The sequence below is a fragment of the Sycon ciliatum genome, chromosome 3 (assembly GCF_964019385.1).
Source record: "Sycon ciliatum chromosome 3, ocSycCili1.1, whole genome shotgun sequence".
Lineage (NCBI taxonomy): Eukaryota > Metazoa > Porifera > Calcarea > Leucosolenida > Sycettidae > Sycon > Sycon ciliatum.
The window spans coordinates 33,750,944-33,769,982 of NC_088645.1; the positions used below are offsets into that span (position 1 = coordinate 33,750,944).

Consider the following 19,039-nt stretch of genomic DNA (forward strand, 5'->3'; position numbering starts at 1 on the left):
CTCCAGAGAATACGGTCATTATGTAACAATATCATAAGCATGGCCATGGGTACCAAGCAGTCACCAGGTCACTAGCAGTGCTTCACCCATATCAACCAGCTACTTCAGTCCACTGCACTCTGAACATTTATACCGATCACACATAATATAGCAATAAAAACTGCTTTATGGCAGTTTTCTAAAATAAGTTATTGTGTTCTAGTCCATGGACCCCGTCTAAAAAGTAAGAAATTAACGAAATGTGATAGCTGAAAATTAAAATTTCACACAAAACCTCACAATAATCACAACACTTGAAATGCTGCTTTCAACACTAAACTTGTACTGCACCAACAATTGGCAACATGCATGCATAGGAAAGAGGATCACGAGGGGAAAAGGTCTTCTGCATGTAGCTTTTCATTCTGTGTGTGATTATTGTGAGGTTTTGTGTGAAATTTTAATTTTCAGCTATCACATTTCGTTAATTTCTTACTTTTTAGACGGGGTCCATGGACTAGAACACAATAACTTTTTTTAGAAAACTGCCATAAAGCAGTTTTTATTGCTATAATTTCTTTTGTTTTTTCTGTCACCAATCAATAGAATGCCCTATAACCCCCCGGGGGGTTATGGACTCTTGCCTATATCAATATGTAAATGATGGCCTTCACATCATATCAATACCATATTATACGCATTGATGTGCAAGCCTTTTCTTGCAGAAAATGGCACTAGCATAAATGATAATGCATGGGAAACATGTGAGCAGTGGTGGTGAAACTTTTTTTATACGGAGGTCATTCTGTGCATGTTGCAGAATTTCATGACTCTGTCATAAAATTGTCTTGCCTTTCAGATATTTCAGATTTCTCCACCCTCAATCAGATTTATTTGAGAAATGTAGCCATGCGCCAGGTGCGTGTCGCAGATGTTTTTGTTGATTCTGTGTTTATAGTCATGGGTTATCGTGATAAGGTCATCCAGCATCATATTGAAACTTGATGTCGATACAACTTTTGGAAGTAGTTCAATGACTTCAAACTGTTAGTCCACGATTGTCTAAAACAACACAGCAAAGGAGGAACATGTATTAAAATGTAAACGAATACATTGCTGAGTCCAAAACCTCGTTCCAACAACTACACTGATGCTGAGGATAAAAGGGGCAAGGCTATGGTTGGAGGTCACGTAGTACTGAGAGATATACAAGGCACTCCACAATAATAAAATCTTAAACATCTTTTGGTGAGTATGAATGATATCCAGTCGAACCTCTTTAGGACGAACACCAAGGGACCGATGGTATTTATTCTGTGAGCTTAACCTATTTTATAACCAGAGAAAACAATAGACCCTTTGCGCAATAAGCGAGAGGGGTCGAGACGGGGCATGCTGTGCGCGCGCTGCACACTTGGCATGCAACCAGCATGCATGGTTTGCTGCAGGACGTGATCAAGTTTCCTGTGACAGGCTAGGTTTTCACGGTCCCGACGCGATGTTCATGTATGTACTCCCCAGCCTTTTTTCATTTGAAGTTTTTTTAGTTCTGAAGGAAGAAGTTCCGAAATGCTTTCCAAGGACTGCTGTTGGGTTCTTGTTTGGAGCAACCGTCATCCCTTGTCTAAGAAACCCACTTGTTTTTCCAGGCGTTCCCTAGTGATGCTGGCATTCTACTCTCTTGAATCCTGGCTATCTGGCGAGAAGGGCAGCAGTTTGCTGCGACATCGTTCACAGTCACGGTTTTGCTCGGAACACTTTGTCGATGAAGACAGTCACTTTCATCGTTTTGCGAAGACGCGGAACGTCCTGCCAAGAGACTCTGGAGCTTGAGAGAAAGGCATGACCCATCCCTGTCTTCGCTATTCAAGGAAGATCGACTGCTTGCTGGCGCTGCTCGAGCTGCTGATGTTGAAGTGCAGAGAGACGCAGCCTCATCGCTCAGGCGTGCAGAGAAGGCCATCTGAGTTCGAGCTGTGGCTGTGTGCACGATATGACAGACTTTCACGTTATGCACATAGCCACCAAAGTAAAACTCATGGACACTATCCACGGGCTTCTTCACTAGTACTACTCCATCAGCTCCCTAGCCCTCTTCACTGTCGTCGGCGACTTGCCCCTGCGTTGGAGATGAGCAAGCCTGGTGTGGCACTCACTCTGGGAAACAGAGGTTCATCACTCATCGAGTCATCCACTGGGACGCATGAAATGTTGGGCACGACGACTGTACACTCGAGGAAGTGGTGCCCTTCTTAGTTCTAAGAGCATCAGGGTTCTGCATAGAGAAGTGTTCTCTACATCGACAGAGAAGAGAAGGTAGAGAAAATAAAAATAAATTTCAATCTACAGTAATCCGAAATATCCACTGACTGCGGAAAACTTACCGCTCCAACAACTCCTTCTTTTTCCAGACAGATACGCACCCTCATTCAGCAGAAAACTGTGCAGTTCCTTCACAGGCCATTCTTCATTTGACAGTTCGTCCACGGGTGCCACAGCCATCGATGGCAAACCACTCGACACTCTCTCCTCCATCTCCAAAATGGAAAAATACAGTGTTTCACCATGCTCAACAACGGATACTCTGCACAAAAATCGAAGAGGATGCCCCGTCTCGGATCACGTGACCGTTATTGTGCAAAGGGTCTATTATATCTCCAATAGACATACGAATAGATTTCTTCTATAGCGAAAGATTCTAAGCCACACCGACTCATTGACTCGTCTCGTATGAAACAATTGAGTCACAAGAGAGATTCTGCAAAACGAAAATGCGTACACACTTTCGCTCTACATCATGAAGTGCGAAACTTCGCACCTTTGGACGCGAAACTTGCAGGGAACGTGAAATGAACTGTCGTAGGAAATTTCGTGAGATCGGGTCATGGCGTACGTGCACTTGGCCCGCGCAAACTACGAAAATGTGCAGAACGCAAAGTTCGTGCAAAAATTCGCACACACTTTCGCAAGGACTGTCGCGAAACTTCGTTCGAATTTTCGTTTTGCAGAACCTCTCTACTGAACCTTTCTTTAGCAACATGACGGCAACTGAAACAGCAACAGAGAAAGTACGATACATCTACTCCACATTCTTACAGGTACTACAAACAGATTGCAGATCGTAATTCTTGCTTTGGCGGCACGAAACGTTATTTGGGGCAGTGCAATCTCGGCGGTACTCACAAATCAAACAGCCCAGACTTGAGTAAACAAATCCAATCATACAAGTACGAGATTTTCACGAGACGAGACTGCACCCATTGGCTTGTTTCGTATGAAACAAACAAGTTACTGAACCTCTCCACAATAGAGATTTCCCCTGATATGCGAATTTATTTTGCAAACTCGGTCAATTGGTACTTGAACCTTTCCCTCCAGATTGGGAACTGCCAACGATAGTATGCCACTGACCAGTGCCTTACTTGTAACGTACCAATGTACAATGAATATCAGTATTTCGACAATACATCTAACATAAGCCTTACCGTCAAGAAGTTGAACTCTCGTTCTTCGCGCACTGTAGACAAGGGCAAAGAGATAAAAATGGATCTAAATCCGAATAAAATCAGCGCACGTTTCCGTAAATGAAAGATGAACATAAGCAAATGAATCGAAGGAAACCGGTCAACTTAGAGATCACCTGTCATCGAGTATTCCGTAAAAGGAGGCCTCGCAGCTCGGCAGCAGAAAAGCAAAATTTAGAAAAGAGATCCTGTCAACTTCTCCATTTTATTGCATTCCGCCCCAAAATCAGCACACTTTTCCTGAATGAAAGAGTCAACACAAGCAAATGAATCAAAGGCAACTGGTCAACTCACCTGTCATTGAGTAATATTCCGCGAAAGGAGGTCTCAGCAGCGCCGAAACGAAATAAGCCAGGTCATGAGACGAAATATCCGAAACAGCTCATGCAAGAAGCAGTTCCAAAGAAGGAAGTTCCTCGCGCATGCACATCCGAACACGCGTGCACGGATCCGCGGACTGCATGCATGCACATGCGCTGAACACAATGTCTGCCGTGCACGTGCACAGCACACGGCTACCACGCGTTGGTAGATTTAATACCGAGTACCTTACGTAGAGACTTACGTAGCCTAAGTGAAATACCGAGCACCTTACGTAGAAACTTACGTAGCATAGCGATGTCGTTTTTTCTGCCATGTGAACACAATAATAGAAAAGCTGACAGGATCGCTTTTCTAAATATACAGCAGCAGAACTTCACCATACGTTGTCAACGGCAACCATGCACCATACATGTATGATTATACTAGATGTTGCAGACTGTTGGGGCGCGGGGCGGGGGAGCAGTGAAGCAAGGGGAAGGACCCATGAGTGTGTGTGTGTGATCCCGGGTAGCCTAATCGGTAGGGCACTGTCCCGGAAAGACATGCAGGGGTACTGGGTTCGAATCCCGCTCGTGGATCCTACTTTTGCAAAATAGAGTAGTAGGAAGGATCTCCCGGCGGGATTTGAACCCTGCGCCCCTGTCTTTCCGCTACACAAACCGCTCCTCAACAAAATCATTATCAATCCAAGTAGAGTGACTTTCAGGAACTAATCCATCGTCTTGTTCATTCAGCAAGCATCGCTTTCCTATGTTTTTCGCTTTCTCCAGAAAAAGATGCGCGAAAAAAATAGAGTCTACTGCAAGTACTCGTGCTGCACTGTACGAACTACTACCTGGGTCACGGCGAAGTGTCTCATTCGCTCTCCCTGCCGGCGTTCCGCAGCCTACAACGCTTTGCGCTGGTGGCTGTGGAGTCGCGTGCGCGCACTCCTCGTTGCCATGGCGCAAAAACTGCCGCACTCCTAGACCAGCGTCCATTTAGTCCTTCGCTTCCGCTACAGTGCCCTACCGATATCATTCCCGGGGATCGCACACAACCGTGGCTCCTTCTTGCTACACTGCTCCCACGACCCACCGTACCCTCCCCCCCCCCCCCCCCCCGAGTAGGTATGGGTGGTGTGAGTACACAGCCTGTTGTGGTGGGGAGCAGTGCAGCAAGAAGAAACCACGTCACGGGTGTATGTGATCCCTGGTAGCCTAGTCGGTACGAGGTAACTGTCCCGGAAAGACAGTGGTGCTGGGTTCGAATTCCGCTAGCGGATTCCTCTCTTGCAACACATACAGGATTTCATTGTTCAGCAGTGGCTATAACCATGACACTACTCATGAGTGTGATTCCCAGCAAATGCGTACAAAGACTACAACTGAACGGGAACTTTTTTGTCTTCCCAGTAAAAGTACTATACTATTAGCGGAAGATTCACACCAGCTTGCCAGGCAGTCCACACCGCACAGGGTGATACTGATCCACAACTGAAGTGCACAGAAGAGCTTGAAAGTGAGAGAAACCGAGTCGACTTTGAAAGGAAAAATATCAGGGTGTGTATATAATTGCATGAGGAAGAGTAAAGTCCAATGACATCATTCAAACCTGGGTTCAATGCACTATGAGGTCATCCAGACCTAGATAATATATCTAGATATCAAAAGCAATGCGGTCACCCAGACCTAGATATCAAAAGCAATGATGTCATCAAGTCTAGGCATAGCATTGTAGCATGGTAGCAAGGCACAAGGTGATGCAGTCCGTTACATGTACAGGTAGGTACATGACTGTCTAACAAACAATAGAGAAATGGTAAAATAGTATTTTGTGAACAGCATGATCATGATCAGAGGCAAGGAAACCGAATACTGCGAGTGCATTGTCAGTGTAGGTATTGATATGTACAGGTAATGTAAGGATGGAGTTACTCTAGCATATTACTATAGTATACAGTACATGGGCTACAGAGAAAAGTAGAGAAGATCTGGAAGGAAACACCAAGTTACATCATACAAACATCAGTTAATTAAAAATATCAAGTACCGAATTTGAATATGGTAAGGCAGTAGTTCTGTGCCGCCTATATCCTGCTCAAATGTTGATATTCAGGGTGTAGAGGCCATCTTGTGTACTGAGCACCACTACTTCATTGAGTAGTGCTATTGGTGATGCACCATACCCGCTACTCTGTACACTGGGCAACTCATAGACGCAATGTGTACGTACATTGTACACAGTACACTTAATACGCTGTGAGGCCCAATCACGCCAGGCAATGACTAGACTATCATCAGACAGTGAACATGCCTGGCTGTGATGCAGGTTTACACCATCTGGTTTCACAGCCTCTTGCCAATGACCATCATCAGTGTACTGGAGGAAACACCCACTGTAACCACCAATGATGTACAGTGAGCCATGACAGGCGACAAGTGAGGCATATGCACAGCCACATGGAAGATCAGGTAGTGAATGTGAGGGGTCAGCAGAGGATTTCCACTGCTGGTCAAGCAGTGTGTAACAGCTAACACAGCTGCTCATACCTGATATATTGGTGCAGCCACCTAGAAGACTAACACTAGTGTCAGTAGCATGTACAACACAGCCAGTGTGCTGGCCATACGGCACCTTTGCTACTTCCACCCACTGCCTATCATGCTGATTGTACTGCAGTAGAACAGGTTGATCTTGGTTGTCATGACAATACAAGTACAAAACCTGACCATTGCTAGCTAGGGATGGGTATTGAAATGGACCACCATGACGTGGAAGAGGAAGGTCAGTCCAGTGACGTACGTCTGTAGTCTGCTGGATGCTTGTAATGGCATTATGTCCATTGAACGAGACAGCAACGAGAGTGTTATTGTGGATGATGAGTTTCGGAGATTGACCACGACTGGATTCTGCTCTGATCCACTAGAGAAGACACACACACACGCACACACACGCACACCCACACACGCACGCACGCACGCACACACACACACACACAAACATAAATACACACACACCGTACAGCATAATGGCCCAGGGAACAAACTGAAAATCAGTTTCTACATGTGTAATGGACAACAGGCCCACAAGCAGCCTCAGTCTTGTTGTTCAAAATCCAACCTCAGTTACCCCCCACCACCACCAAACACACATACACACACACACACACACACGCGCGCACACACACACACACACACACACACCCACACACACCCACACACACACCCACACATGCATGCACGCACGCACGCGTACACACACAAACACGTATGCACACACACACACACACACACACACACACACACACACACACACACACACACACACACACACACACGGGCACGCACATACACATACACACACACACACACACCACACACACACACACACACACACACACACATAAATTACAATAATTCTCAATTTGCAGTGGAGCTTGCGCACACTAGGAAAAACACTTTATACTTCTAAGCCCAAGCCTCTAGAGCTCGAGTGGTTGCGTCATCTTCTGCAGAGAATAACTTACATTCTTTCTCTATACATTTAGGCCTGGGCGGATAATGCTAGTTATTTTGCGGGATAATGCTAATGGAAATGCCAGAAAAACTGTATCATAATGCTACTTATAGTGCTGCTGTTCCTCTGCAATGCCAGCAATTCACCAGTAGTATAATAATAATAATAATAATAATCAGCAGTACGCGTAGTATATATGGAAAAATGGCTTGGTTTGGGCAGTATTGTGCACGTTTCGTAGTTCTACGTAGAAGGCATGGAAAATGCTAGAAAATCATGATCATAATGTTAAATTATGCTGCTATTGCTCCATACAATCCCTTGCAGCTAGCTGTCCAGCGAGGACAGTCTCGAGTGGAGGCCTCTCGATCTGCTCGCTCATTCGCCTGGCATTCAGTAGCACTTCATCGCCAAGGACTTCAATTCAAAACAGTTTTCACACTGCGCTTCAAGCCTTTTTCCTCGTGAACTTGCTGCAAACGTATGAGCTCTGCTGCGCGTGTTCCCTTTGTGCCCAGAAACAGCTAGTATCTCCGAACTTCGATTGGCTGGATCGATGTCGTCCAGGTTCTCCTCGCTATCGCCATCACGACTCTAACTGGAGACGATTTCTTCACCATTTTCCGCAAGCAGCAGCTAGCGCAGAAATTTCGCCATCCCTGAGTGTAGGAGATGGAATCCGTTCGATCAGCTCAAAAACTCTTCGTTGTGACTAGAGGAGTAGCAGAGAATTTTCTACCGGAAGCCCTTTGACTTCCCTGACTGCTGAAACCCTTCCTGCCATGACTGCTACTTTCTCAAACAAGAGAGATGCTCTTTGGTTCCACTTCACTGCACTCGAACGTCCACGTCCACGCGACACAACCCTTTTACAAACATCATTTTTCTCAAAAAAAAAGATTTTCACCCTAAGCCTGGTTTTCGCAGAAGTAAAAATAATTAGTTGGGCCATTTGAGTGTAATGCCACTTTTGTGGAAATGTAGTGTTATAATGCTAGCATAATGCTCGTTGCAAACCGCACACTATAATGCTACTTAGAATGCTAGCATTATGCGCCCAGGCCTAACACTAGTGACCATTATAGGGATGAATAGAAAAACTACCATCACTCTTCTTCTTCCACCACCTTTTCTCGGACTAATCGAATGGACTGGAGTTGCCGCTTCAAGTCCTATCCTGTGCAGGCGCCTATTGATCTTTTGTTGCCCAAGCATTGGTCCGGTAGTTCCTGGACTACCGTACTCGTGCGATTAGTGACCCTGGGGCACTATATTTTCAATGTCCATCACTGGTGGGGCACTATTCAAGAGAGGGCACTGTTTTTTTCAATGCTGGTAAACTTACATCATTCTGCATAAAAACAAAGAAGACAAAAAGACATAGCCTATAATGTACTGTAAACTATCATGCCTCAACAGAAAGGGCAACAAGAACTGTGATCTTGATCCTGAAACCACCAATTCAATGATATGGACAAGAACATTAGCAAAAGAACACCAAACTATTACATGCGCTTGGTTACAAGGGGGGGGGGGCACTTTTCAAGAGGGGGCTTTATTTCTTCACTGGCCCATAGAGACTGGGGCACTATTTGAAGATAGGATACTATTTAAGAGAGGGCTCTAATCGCACGAGTACGGTAGATGTGCAAAAGGAAATATACTCAGGTACGAGTATGTCAAGGGCGGAATTGTGTTAGCATTTCGTACGAGACGGAAGATCAATTTTTTTGTTCAGCCCTCTTCTTCGCGCCTTCCCCTCAGTTCAAAAAACGGTGATTTTCACTATCTTAACCATTCTGTAATATCTACTTTCAGTGACGAGAGTCATACTAGACACCCTTAGCAAACAATCGTAATGCTATCTTTTTATATGCTACTCCTACCTTGATCACTCATAGAGCATTGAAGCTGTAGCGTAAAAACGTTATTGGGCCTGATTTATCATTGTGACGAACGGTTTTTCGGCCAAATATTGCGAAGTGCGTACCCATTTCACCTTGTATCGCGTAAATAGCGTCATAAATGGTTGTACCACACGAAATACAAGCTATTGTCATGGCAACAGTGTACTAAAATAGCGTGCGTCTTCCTAAAGTTCGAACCCAAATCTCTGTATTTTTCTCCTTACGGTAATGCCGTTTGGACAACATAACGGTTTTTTTGCTAAGGGTGTCTACTAACTCGAAACAACTGTACAAAGGAACTTATTACCAACTGCTGTGTCGCTTGCGGATGGTGTGCTGTGTAAACGTGTCGAGGTCGGCTGGGGAGCGCAATTTTGGTGTGGTGGTTGATGAAAAACCTTAAAAACTCGTTATATTCGAAAATCTCCAATACGGCTGTTCCTAGTATTCCAAGGATCGGATGCTGGTATTAAAAAATACACAGACAGAATATGTGCTGTAAAGCCTTTTGCCTCCGTTGTTTTGTGTCCATATTATAGTGTGCCATGTCTTTTTCCTTGATCATCTTAGTTTTGATCTGGTTCCTCCTTGGACAATATTATCTGGCAATGAAAGTTTGGGGCACCTGGGACATGGACCAGTGGTTATTTTGATAACGTATTTTAAGTCCTGATGAATTAGTTTGTAAACGGATCTAAAAACAGTGGCATAGACCATGGTTTGCAGGGCATTTAACATTTCTAGCCACTAGCAGCGTTTAATGACCAGCCGGACCCGCTATACTGAGGGAGGACCTGATCTGCACAGTAAAATCATGGGGGGGGGGGGGAAGGAAGAGAAAAATTCCAAACACGTTGTACTATACCTCTCTCTCCATTGTGATGCGCCGAATCTTCTCCGGTGTGATAGTCAGAGAATGTGCGGCGGGTGCAGCAGAGTGCTGTCTAGAACTGTCACCAACCTACACACGTATCCAGGGTAGAATGTGAATAGTGGAAGGTAAGCAACACACACATACACACACACATAATATTATTTTAGTACGCACATGCACATTGAAGCAGATGCACACACACATACATGATTGTATGTACGCATGTACTGTGAGTACACATACATTGCACTTGTACTTGTTCACTGCCAAAAACTGGTCACGTGGTCTTCCCGGGAGAGAGGAGAGAGATTCAAAAGGCATCTTGGAAAGATGACTCAATTGGCTATTGAATCGCCCAAAGGCTGACAACCCCTGAAATCCCCAAACTCCGGGTGGACTTGGAAATGATCCCACCTATGCGCTAACCACACCGCGGTAAGTGGGCAAGGACAAGGTGCAGAAAAAGATTGACGGCATTCGAGTACACATGCACATATTTGCCTGGTGAAAATCAGGTAGCTGCGGCATTTTTGAGGAAACGGACAAATTTTACCCTAATGACGTGTATCAAGACTCAAGGTCATGCGCACACGCACATACACTCATATGCCTGCTCACCAGCCCAAACACCAACCCAGAACGACCATTCAACCTCCCCCCCCCCCCCCACCTCCCTCCTCCTCCCCCCCCCCCCCCCGTGATTGCCTGTCTTTGGAGAGCAAGACGTGGCCTCACGCTGCAGAACAGAATCGGCTAATTCCGGAGATCATTGTGCTTGTATTTCCCTACGGCTACGGCTCCTAGAGCACAGCACAGCCCTGACCCAAACCCATCTTCATCGTCTGCAAGTTGTGCAGAACTGAGGTGAAAAGGCACTCTTTGGGAGACTGCACTTTGAAGCAGCACATGACCTGCTAGAACTTAAGTCAGTCTACCGAATCCGTGAGCTAAATGTTAAGAAGATATTGTCACTCATGTGGCGCTGTCTTCATGGCCGTACCAGTCCCACACTTAGAAGCACTCTTCAAGTTGGGCGATGGCCACTCAACCAGGCTCCGAAACACAAAACGACTTGGAGGACCCAGTCAGCTGAAGACATGCTGGGCATTGTTGGCTTACCTCAACGGGCAGCACTCTCTGCAACTCTCCAGCACCTGCATGGTGTTGGCTTCAATGCTCCACTACCAACATTGGTCAAAATCATCGGAGAGTATGCATTCATGGACAGATGTGTATGAACTGCTACACTCTTCATGTATTATGGTACTACTTGGTCCGCGTCAGCGATATTGTCGCTTATCTTTCAGCTTTGTTTATATGTCGCCAATGCTTACTTGGCAGCCCATTTCATCCCAATTTTGGTTAGCAAGTTAGTTTGCTAGTACCTGAAAGGTCTAGCTAGAGTTCGAATGGATTTCGAGAGCGACAGGTGGGTGATTCCGATTGATACAGCGCCGCATCAAAATAGATTATCATTTTACGCTGTGCAGGCAAGAGCAGCGCAAGCCACAAGAAAGTAATCGGCAACTCGGAATCAGCTCCATTTTGCTGAACGGCCGAGATCGCTCACCTCAGGGATCGCTCGTCAAGCTGAGATCGCAGCTCCCTTACCTCCAGCTCAACGCTCGGAGTATCCAGCGCGTCGTGGAGATTTGCAAGTACTGTACGCATCGTCGTCGTTCAAAATAAAATCTTGCAAAGAACGGCGTCTGATTTGAACCACACAGGCTGTCGTGCTGCCCACGCGAAGTCCTATAGAGAAGGCGACCGTCACGATAGACTTCTCTCTAGAAAATAGCCATGCAGCGGAGAGGAAGAGAGACGAGCTTGCAAAAGCAAGAGAGTCGATCCCGAGCAAAATTACTAGTCGCCAGCGCCGAGAGCAGCGACGAGGAGGACCGAAAAAAGTAGGAACCCTTCCTTGGACAATAAATTCCTCGCAGCTAGTTGTCATTCTATACCTTACCGTCCATCGTACCAAGTTTTATCACTTCAAGTGCACGCGTTCATGTCCAAAGTCTAAGTTCGAATTGTCGAAAGATAAGCGACAATATTGCTGACGCGGACCAAGTAGACAAAGGCCAGAAACCTGTTTTGTCTATATTCTCCTCTATCTCTATCACACAGCCCAGATATCTGTTTTTAAATAGCATGCTCTCTCTCTCTCTCTCCCTCCCTCCCTGCCTCCCTCCCTCCCTCCCCCTCTCTCTCTCTCTCTCTCTCTCTCTCTCTCTCTCTCTCTCTCTCTCTCTCTCTCTCTCTCTCTCTCTCTCTCTCTCTCTCTCTCTCTCTCTCTCTCGGCGTAGTGTACATTTCTTATGGATCAAATCCAGCCAGTATCTTTAATTCCCGGTTTGTAAATCACACACAAGGGAGTTGATAAACACAGAGATCTGTGGAAATCAGTTCAAACCTGTATTCACTGTGAGTGAAAACATCGACAGCAGCAAGCTCTAGAACAGTTTTTTTATTTACATTTTTATCTCTTTTCACACTATCATTGGACCGGATGAGGCGAAGCATGCCTTTGGCATTATACGCATTATCAGTGGTATACTGGCAACACCAATCAAGATTTGTTGAGCAAGATCTGCTTACGCTAGAAACTGGAGTGGCCCTGGTGGCTCTGCTTTCTGCACTAGACGTCTGTCCTCTGCTAGCACTGGTCATTGCTGACCGTCCAGAGTCAGCGCCACTTCCCTGAGCCTGTAATGTACAGAACAGCATAAGCATGTACACACATGTACACACCCACACACACACCAGTGTATGGCCGTAAAGACATGCACATGCACCCAAGCACACGCGCATGCCCAAGCACACGCGCACACACAGAGTAAGAGCTGACTGTCGGCTGTACAATATAGCTGTCCGCAGCCGACCCGCACTAGTTATGGCTGATCGGAAGTGTGAGAAAGAATCGACATTGTCGACATCTCCACCACTGGGGTACATGCAAGTTCGCGGGGTCTGACAGCGTAGAAGCATCCTTGTTCTCGTATTGAGACTGACCTTCATACTCCACTCAAGTACTGCATTGCATTGTCAGAAGGTATTGTGTGATCATGATGAGTTGCTTGTGGACTAGATAATGTTTTTATTATTACTATTTTTATACAAAGAACACAAACCCGGCTCGAGACAAAAAAAATAAGAACAAGAAAGATAACAAAGTTGCATGCAGGGAGAATGAAGAAACGACTAGAACACATAAGTTGTGGGTTGACAGAACAAACAACTATTGAGTCGGGGCTGACTACTAGTATCCACTAGCGCAGCTGTGTAGGTGTGTAGGTGTGTAGGTGTGTAGGTGTGTAGGTGTGTAGGTGTGTAGGTGTGTAGGTGTGTAGGTGTGTAGGTGGGGCGTTGTCAGAAGGCATTGTGTGATCATGATGAGTTTCTTGTGGACTGGACAATGTTAGAAGGTATTGTGTGATCAAGATGAGTTTCTTGTGGACTGGACAATGTTAGAAGGTATTGTGTGATCAAGATGAGTTTCTTGTGGACTAAAGAACCATAATATGGCAAAACACTCATTACATTTCCACACAATCTCATACACATGGCCGTGACCGTGGAAGGTAGTGTCCCAATTTCTGATCACAAATGTAGATGTGTGTGCTTTCAGAGAAAAACACATTGGTGTTTCATATATAAAATGAACCAAAATTGCTTAAATCTATGGATTTTCATGCTTCTCTTTCTTTCACATGCATTTGAATCAAAAGTTAAAGGGGTTAAAAACGGACTTTGATGAATGAATACACTTTTTTGTTCCCAACAAGGCCCCTGCACAATCTTCTCAGCACCAAGCTCAAGGCGACAAATCTCGTACGCGTACGAAGCCTCGTAACCGTCCCCCCCAGCTTGACCCAGCAGCAAACCAGCTGGACCCAGCCGATGCAGATGATCCCCGGGACAGCAGTCAGGGCAGATCGACTTGGCCTCTGGCTCTGCACAGCACGAAACCCGTACCCGTACGGACGACCCCAGCTTGGTCGATCCTGAGCCTGTGCAATCAAACTGCAAGAAGAGCCAACCTATCCTGGCCATCATCGAGGATGACAGTTGGAAATTAGTTGCCGCGCGCCCGCCAAGAAATAAGCGATCGGTGTTCCTTGTGGGCAACTTAAGCCACGACTGTACGGTGGACAGCCTCACTGAGTTTGTACACCGTAGGTCAGAAAGCGTGAGGACGCCTGTCAAAGCCCACCAATGCAACCTACACACAGCCGGAAACAGGCGAGTGTCCGCAAGGATATCAGATGATGCCACCTCCAAGCTGACAGTGACGTCAGTCAATTTCTGGCCAAGGCCGCTCTACTGCAGGCCGTGGAGATTCGATACCTCCACAAATGCAAATGCAGCTAACAGCACCAGTCGAAGCAAGAGAAGCAGCCACAACAAGAACAACAACAGCAGCAGCAGCAGCAGCAGCAGCAACAACAACAACACCAGCAGCAGCACCAGCAGTCGCCGCAGCAGCACCAGCAGTCGCCGAAGCAGCACCATTAGTCGCCGCAGCAGAACCAGTGGTCAACACAGCAGCACCATTAGTCGCCGCAGCAGCACCAGTAGTCGCCGCAGCAGCACCAGCAGTAGCCGCAGCAGCACCAGTAGTCGCCGCAGCAGCACCAGTAGTCACCGCAGCAGCACCAGTAGTCACCGCAGCAGCACCAGTAGTCGCCGCAGCAGCACCAGAAGTCACCGCAGCAGCGCCGGTATTCGCCGCAGCAGCACCAGTAGTCACCGCTGCAGCCCCAGTAGTCGCCGCAGCAGCACCAGGCGTCGCCGCATCGGCACCAGTAGTCACCGCAGCAGCACCAGTAGTCACCACAGCAGCACCAGTAATCACCGCAGCAGCACCAGTAGTCGCCGCAGCAGCACCAGTAGTCAACGCAGCAGCAGCAACATTCGCCGCAGCAGCACCAGTGGTCACCGCAGCAGCCCCAGTAGTCACCGCAGCAGCACCAGCAGTCGCCGCATCGGCACCAGTAGTCGCCGCAGCAGCACTTGCAGTCGCCGCAGCTGCACCAGTATTCGCCACAGCAGCGCCAGCAGTCGCCGCAGGCGCACCAGTAGTCAACGCAGCAGCAGCAACATTCGCCGCAGCAGCACCAGTGGTCACCGCAGCAGCAGCAGTAGTCACCGCAGCAGCACCAGTAGTCACCGCAGCAGCACCAGTAGTCACCGCAGCAGCACCAGTAGTCAACGCAGCAGCAAAACCAGCAGTCGCCGCAGCAGCAACAGTAGTCACCGCAGGGGCACCAGTGGTCAACGCAGCAGCAGCAGCATTCGCCGCAGCGGCACCAAAAGTCACCCAGCAGAAGCAGCAGTAGTCACCGCAGCAGCACCAGTAGCCGCTGCAGCAGCAACAGTAGTCACCGCAGCAGCACCAGTACTCCCCGCAGCAGCACCAGCAGTCACCGCAGCAGCCCTAGTCGTCGCCGCAGCAGCACCAGCAGTGCCGCAGCAGCACCTGTAGTCGCCGCAGCAGTACCAGCAGTCTCCTCAGCAGCACCAGTTTTCGCCGCAGCAGCACCAGCAGTCGCCGCAGGCGCACCAGTAGTCAACGCAGCAGCAGCATTCGCCGCAGCAGCACCAGTAGTCACCGCAGCAGCACCAGTAGTCACCACAGCAGCACCAGTCATCAACGCAGCAGCACCAGTAGTCGCCGCAGCAGCACCAGTAGTCACCGCAGCAGCACCAGCAGTCGCCGCAGCAGCCCCAGTAGTCGCCGCAGCAGCACCATTAGTCGACGAAGCAGTACAATGAGTCGCCGCAGCAGCACCAGTAGTCAACGCAGCAGCACCAGCAGTCGCCGCAGCAGCACCAGTAGTCGCCGCAGCAGCACCAGTAGTCACCGCAGCAGCCTAAGTAGTCGCCGCAGCAGCACCAGCAGTCGCCGCAGCAGCACCTGTAGTCGCCGCAGCAGCACCAGCAGTCGCCGCAGCAGTCGCCGCAGCAGCACCAGCAGTCGCCGCAGGCGCACCAGTAGTCAACGCAGCAGCAGCAGAATTCGCCGCAGCAGCACCAGTAGTCACCGCAGCAGCACCAGTAGTCACCGCAGCAGCACCAGTAGTCACCGCAGCAGCAGCAGTAGTCACCGCAGCAGCACCAGTAGTCGCGGCAGCAGCACCAGCAGTCGCCGCAGCAGCCATAGTAGTCGCCGCTGCAGCACCAGCAGTCACCGCAGCAGCACCAGTACTCCCCGCAGCAGCACCAGCAGTTACCGCAGCAGCCCTAGTAGTCGCCGCAGCAGCACCAGTAGTCGCCGCAGCAGCACCAGTAGTCACCGCAGCAGCCCTAGTAGTCGCCGCAGCAGCACCAGCAGTCGCCGCAGCAGCACCTGTAGTCGCCGCAGCAGCACCAGCAGTCGCCGCAGCAGTCGCCACAGCAGCACCAGCAGTCGCCGCAGGCGCACCAGTAGTCAACGCAGCAGCAGCAGCATTCGCCCCAGCAGCACCAGTAGTCACCGCAGCAGCACCAGTAGTCACCGCAGCAGCACCAGTAGTCACCGCAGCAGCAGCAGTAGTCACAACAGCAGCACCAGTAGTCGCCGCAGCAGCACCAGCAGTCGCCGCAGCAGCCCTAGTAGTCGCCGCAGCAGCACCAGCAGTCGCCGCAGCAGCTCCTGTAGTCGCCGCAGCAGCACCAGCATTCTCCGCAGCAGCACCAGTTTTCGCCGCAGCAGCACCAGCAGTCGCTGCAGGCGCAGCAGCAGGAGCAGCATTCGCCGCAGCAGCACCAGTAGTCACCGCAGCAGCACCAGTAGTCACCGCAGCAGCACCAGTAGTCACCGCAGCAGCAGCAGTAGTCACCGCAGCAGCACCAGTAGTCACCGCAGCAGCACCAGTATTCGCCGCAGCAGCACAAGTAGTCGCCGCAGCAGCACCAGTTGTCACCGCAGGCGCACCAGGAGTCGCCGCAGCAGCACCAGTAGTCGCCGCAGCAGCACCAGTATTCGCAGCAGCAGCACCAGTAGTCGCCGCAGTCGCACCATCAACATTCGCTGCAGCAGCACCAGGAGTCGCCGCAGCACCAGTAGTCGCCGCAGCAGCACCAGTAGTCGCCGCAGCAGCGCCAGTAGTGGCACCAGCAGCACCAGAAGTCGCAGCAGCAGCACCAGAAGTCGCAGCAGCAGCACCAGTAGTCGCAGCAGCAGCACCAGTAGTCGCCGCAACAGCACCAGCAGTCGCCGCAGCAGCACCAGCAGTCGCCGCAGCAGCACCAGTAGTCGCCGCAGCAGCACCAGTAGTCGCAGCAACAACACCAGTAGTCGCAGCAGCAGCACCAGTAGTCGCAGCAGCAGCACCAGTAGTCGCCACAGCAGCACCAGTAGTCGAAGCAGCAGCACCAGTAGTCGCCGCAGCAGCACCGGCAGTCAAAGCAGCAGCAGCAGGAGTCGCCGCAGCAGCATCAGCAGTCGCCGCAGCAGCACCAGCAGTCGCCGCAGCAGCAGCAGGTGCCGCAGCAGCATCACCATTAGTCGCCGCAGCAGCACCAGTAGACGCCGCAGCAGCACCAGCAGTTGCCGCAGCAGCACCAGCAGTCGGCGCAGCAGCATCAGCAGTAGCCGCTGCAGCACCAGTACTCGCCGCAGCTGCACCATTAGTCGCCGTAACAGCACCAGTAGTCGCCACAGCAGCACCAGTAGTCGCCGGAGCAGCACCAGTAGTCGCCGCAGCAGTAGTCGCAGCATCGGCACGAGTAGTCGCCGCAGCAGCACCGGCAGTCGCAGCAGCACCAGCAGTCGCCCCAACAGCACCAGCAGTCGCCGCAGCAGCACACGCAGTCGCCGCAGCAGCACACGCAGTCGCCGCAGCAGCACCAGCAGTCGCCGCAGCAGCACCAGTCGTCGCCGCAGCAGCACCAGCAGTCGCCGCAGCAGCACCAGCAGTTGCCGCAGCAGCATCACCATTGGTCGCAGCATAAGCACCAGTAGTCGCCGCAGCAGCACCAGCAGTCGGCGCAGCAGCAGTCGCCGCAGCAGCACCAGTAGTCGCCGCAGCAGCTCCATTAGTCGCCGCAGCAGCACCAGTAGTCGCCGCAGCAGCACCAGTACTCGCCGGAGCAGCACCAGTAGTCGCCGCAGCAGCACCACTAGTCGCCGTAGCAGCACCAGTAGTCGCCGCAGCAGCACCAGTAGTCGCCGTAGCAGCACCAGTAGTCGCCACAGCAGCACCAGTAGTCGCCGGAGCAGCACCAGTAGTCGCCGCAGCAGTAGTCGCAGCATCGGCACGAGTAGTCGCCGCAGCAGCACCGGCAGTCGCAGCAGCACCAGCAGTCGCCCCAACAGCACCAGCAGTCGCCGCAGCAGCACACGCAGTCGCCGCAGCAGCACCAGCAGTCGCCGCAGCAGCACCAGTCGTCGCCGCAGCAGCACCAGCAGTCGCCGCAGCAGCACCAGCAGTTGCCGCAGCAGCATCACCATTGGTCGCAGCATAAGCACCAGTAGTCGCCGCAGCAGCACCAGCAGTCGGCGCAGCAGCAGTCGCCGCAGCAGCACCAGTAGTCGCCGCAGCAGCTCCATTAGTCGCCGCAGCAGCACCAGTAGTCGCCGCAGCAGCACCAGTAGTCGCCGGAGCAGCACCAGTAGTCGCCGCAGCAGCACCACTAGTCGCCGTAGCAGCACCAGTAGTCGCCGCAGCAGCACCAGTAGTCGCCGTAGCAGCACCAGTAGTCGCCGCAGTAGCACCAGTATTCGCAACAGCAGGACCAGTAGTCGCAGCAGCAGCACCAGTAGTCGCCGCAGCAGCACCACTAGTCGCCGCAGCAGCACCAGTAGTCGCAGCAGCAGCACCAGTAGTCGCCGCAGCAGCCACAGTAGTCGCAGCAGCAGCAACAGTGGAGACAGTAGCCTGGCAGAAGAGACAGCAATCCTCCAGTAGGCAGTAGACTCACTGGCAGCATGGGGAAGCAGGTGGAAGATT

At 50.3% G+C, this 19,039-nt stretch overlaps 1 protein-coding gene across 4 annotated transcripts in view; it reads right to left on the minus strand.

The window, feature by feature from the left end:
* Positions 1-5,321: 5,321 nt before the first annotated feature.
* The window catches only part of LOC135812033 (serine/threonine-protein kinase OSR1-like), a 122,063-nt gene continuing 108,345 nt past the window's right edge, over positions 5,322-19,039 (minus strand). For 3 of the 4 annotated variants that reach the window (XM_065325338.1, XM_065325343.1, XM_065325342.1), the window contains 3 exons: positions 12,705-12,812; positions 10,098-10,193; positions 5,322-6,731 (listed from right to left, as the gene is read on the minus strand). In XM_065325338.1, the coding sequence (XP_065181410.1) occupies positions 5,907-6,731; positions 10,098-10,193; positions 12,705-12,812 (1,029 nt within the window). In that variant the 3' untranslated portion in view covers positions 5,322-5,906. The remainder of the gene's footprint in view (positions 6,732-10,097; positions 10,194-12,704; positions 12,813-19,039) is intronic. The other variant, XR_010552735.1, reaches the window with a different exon arrangement.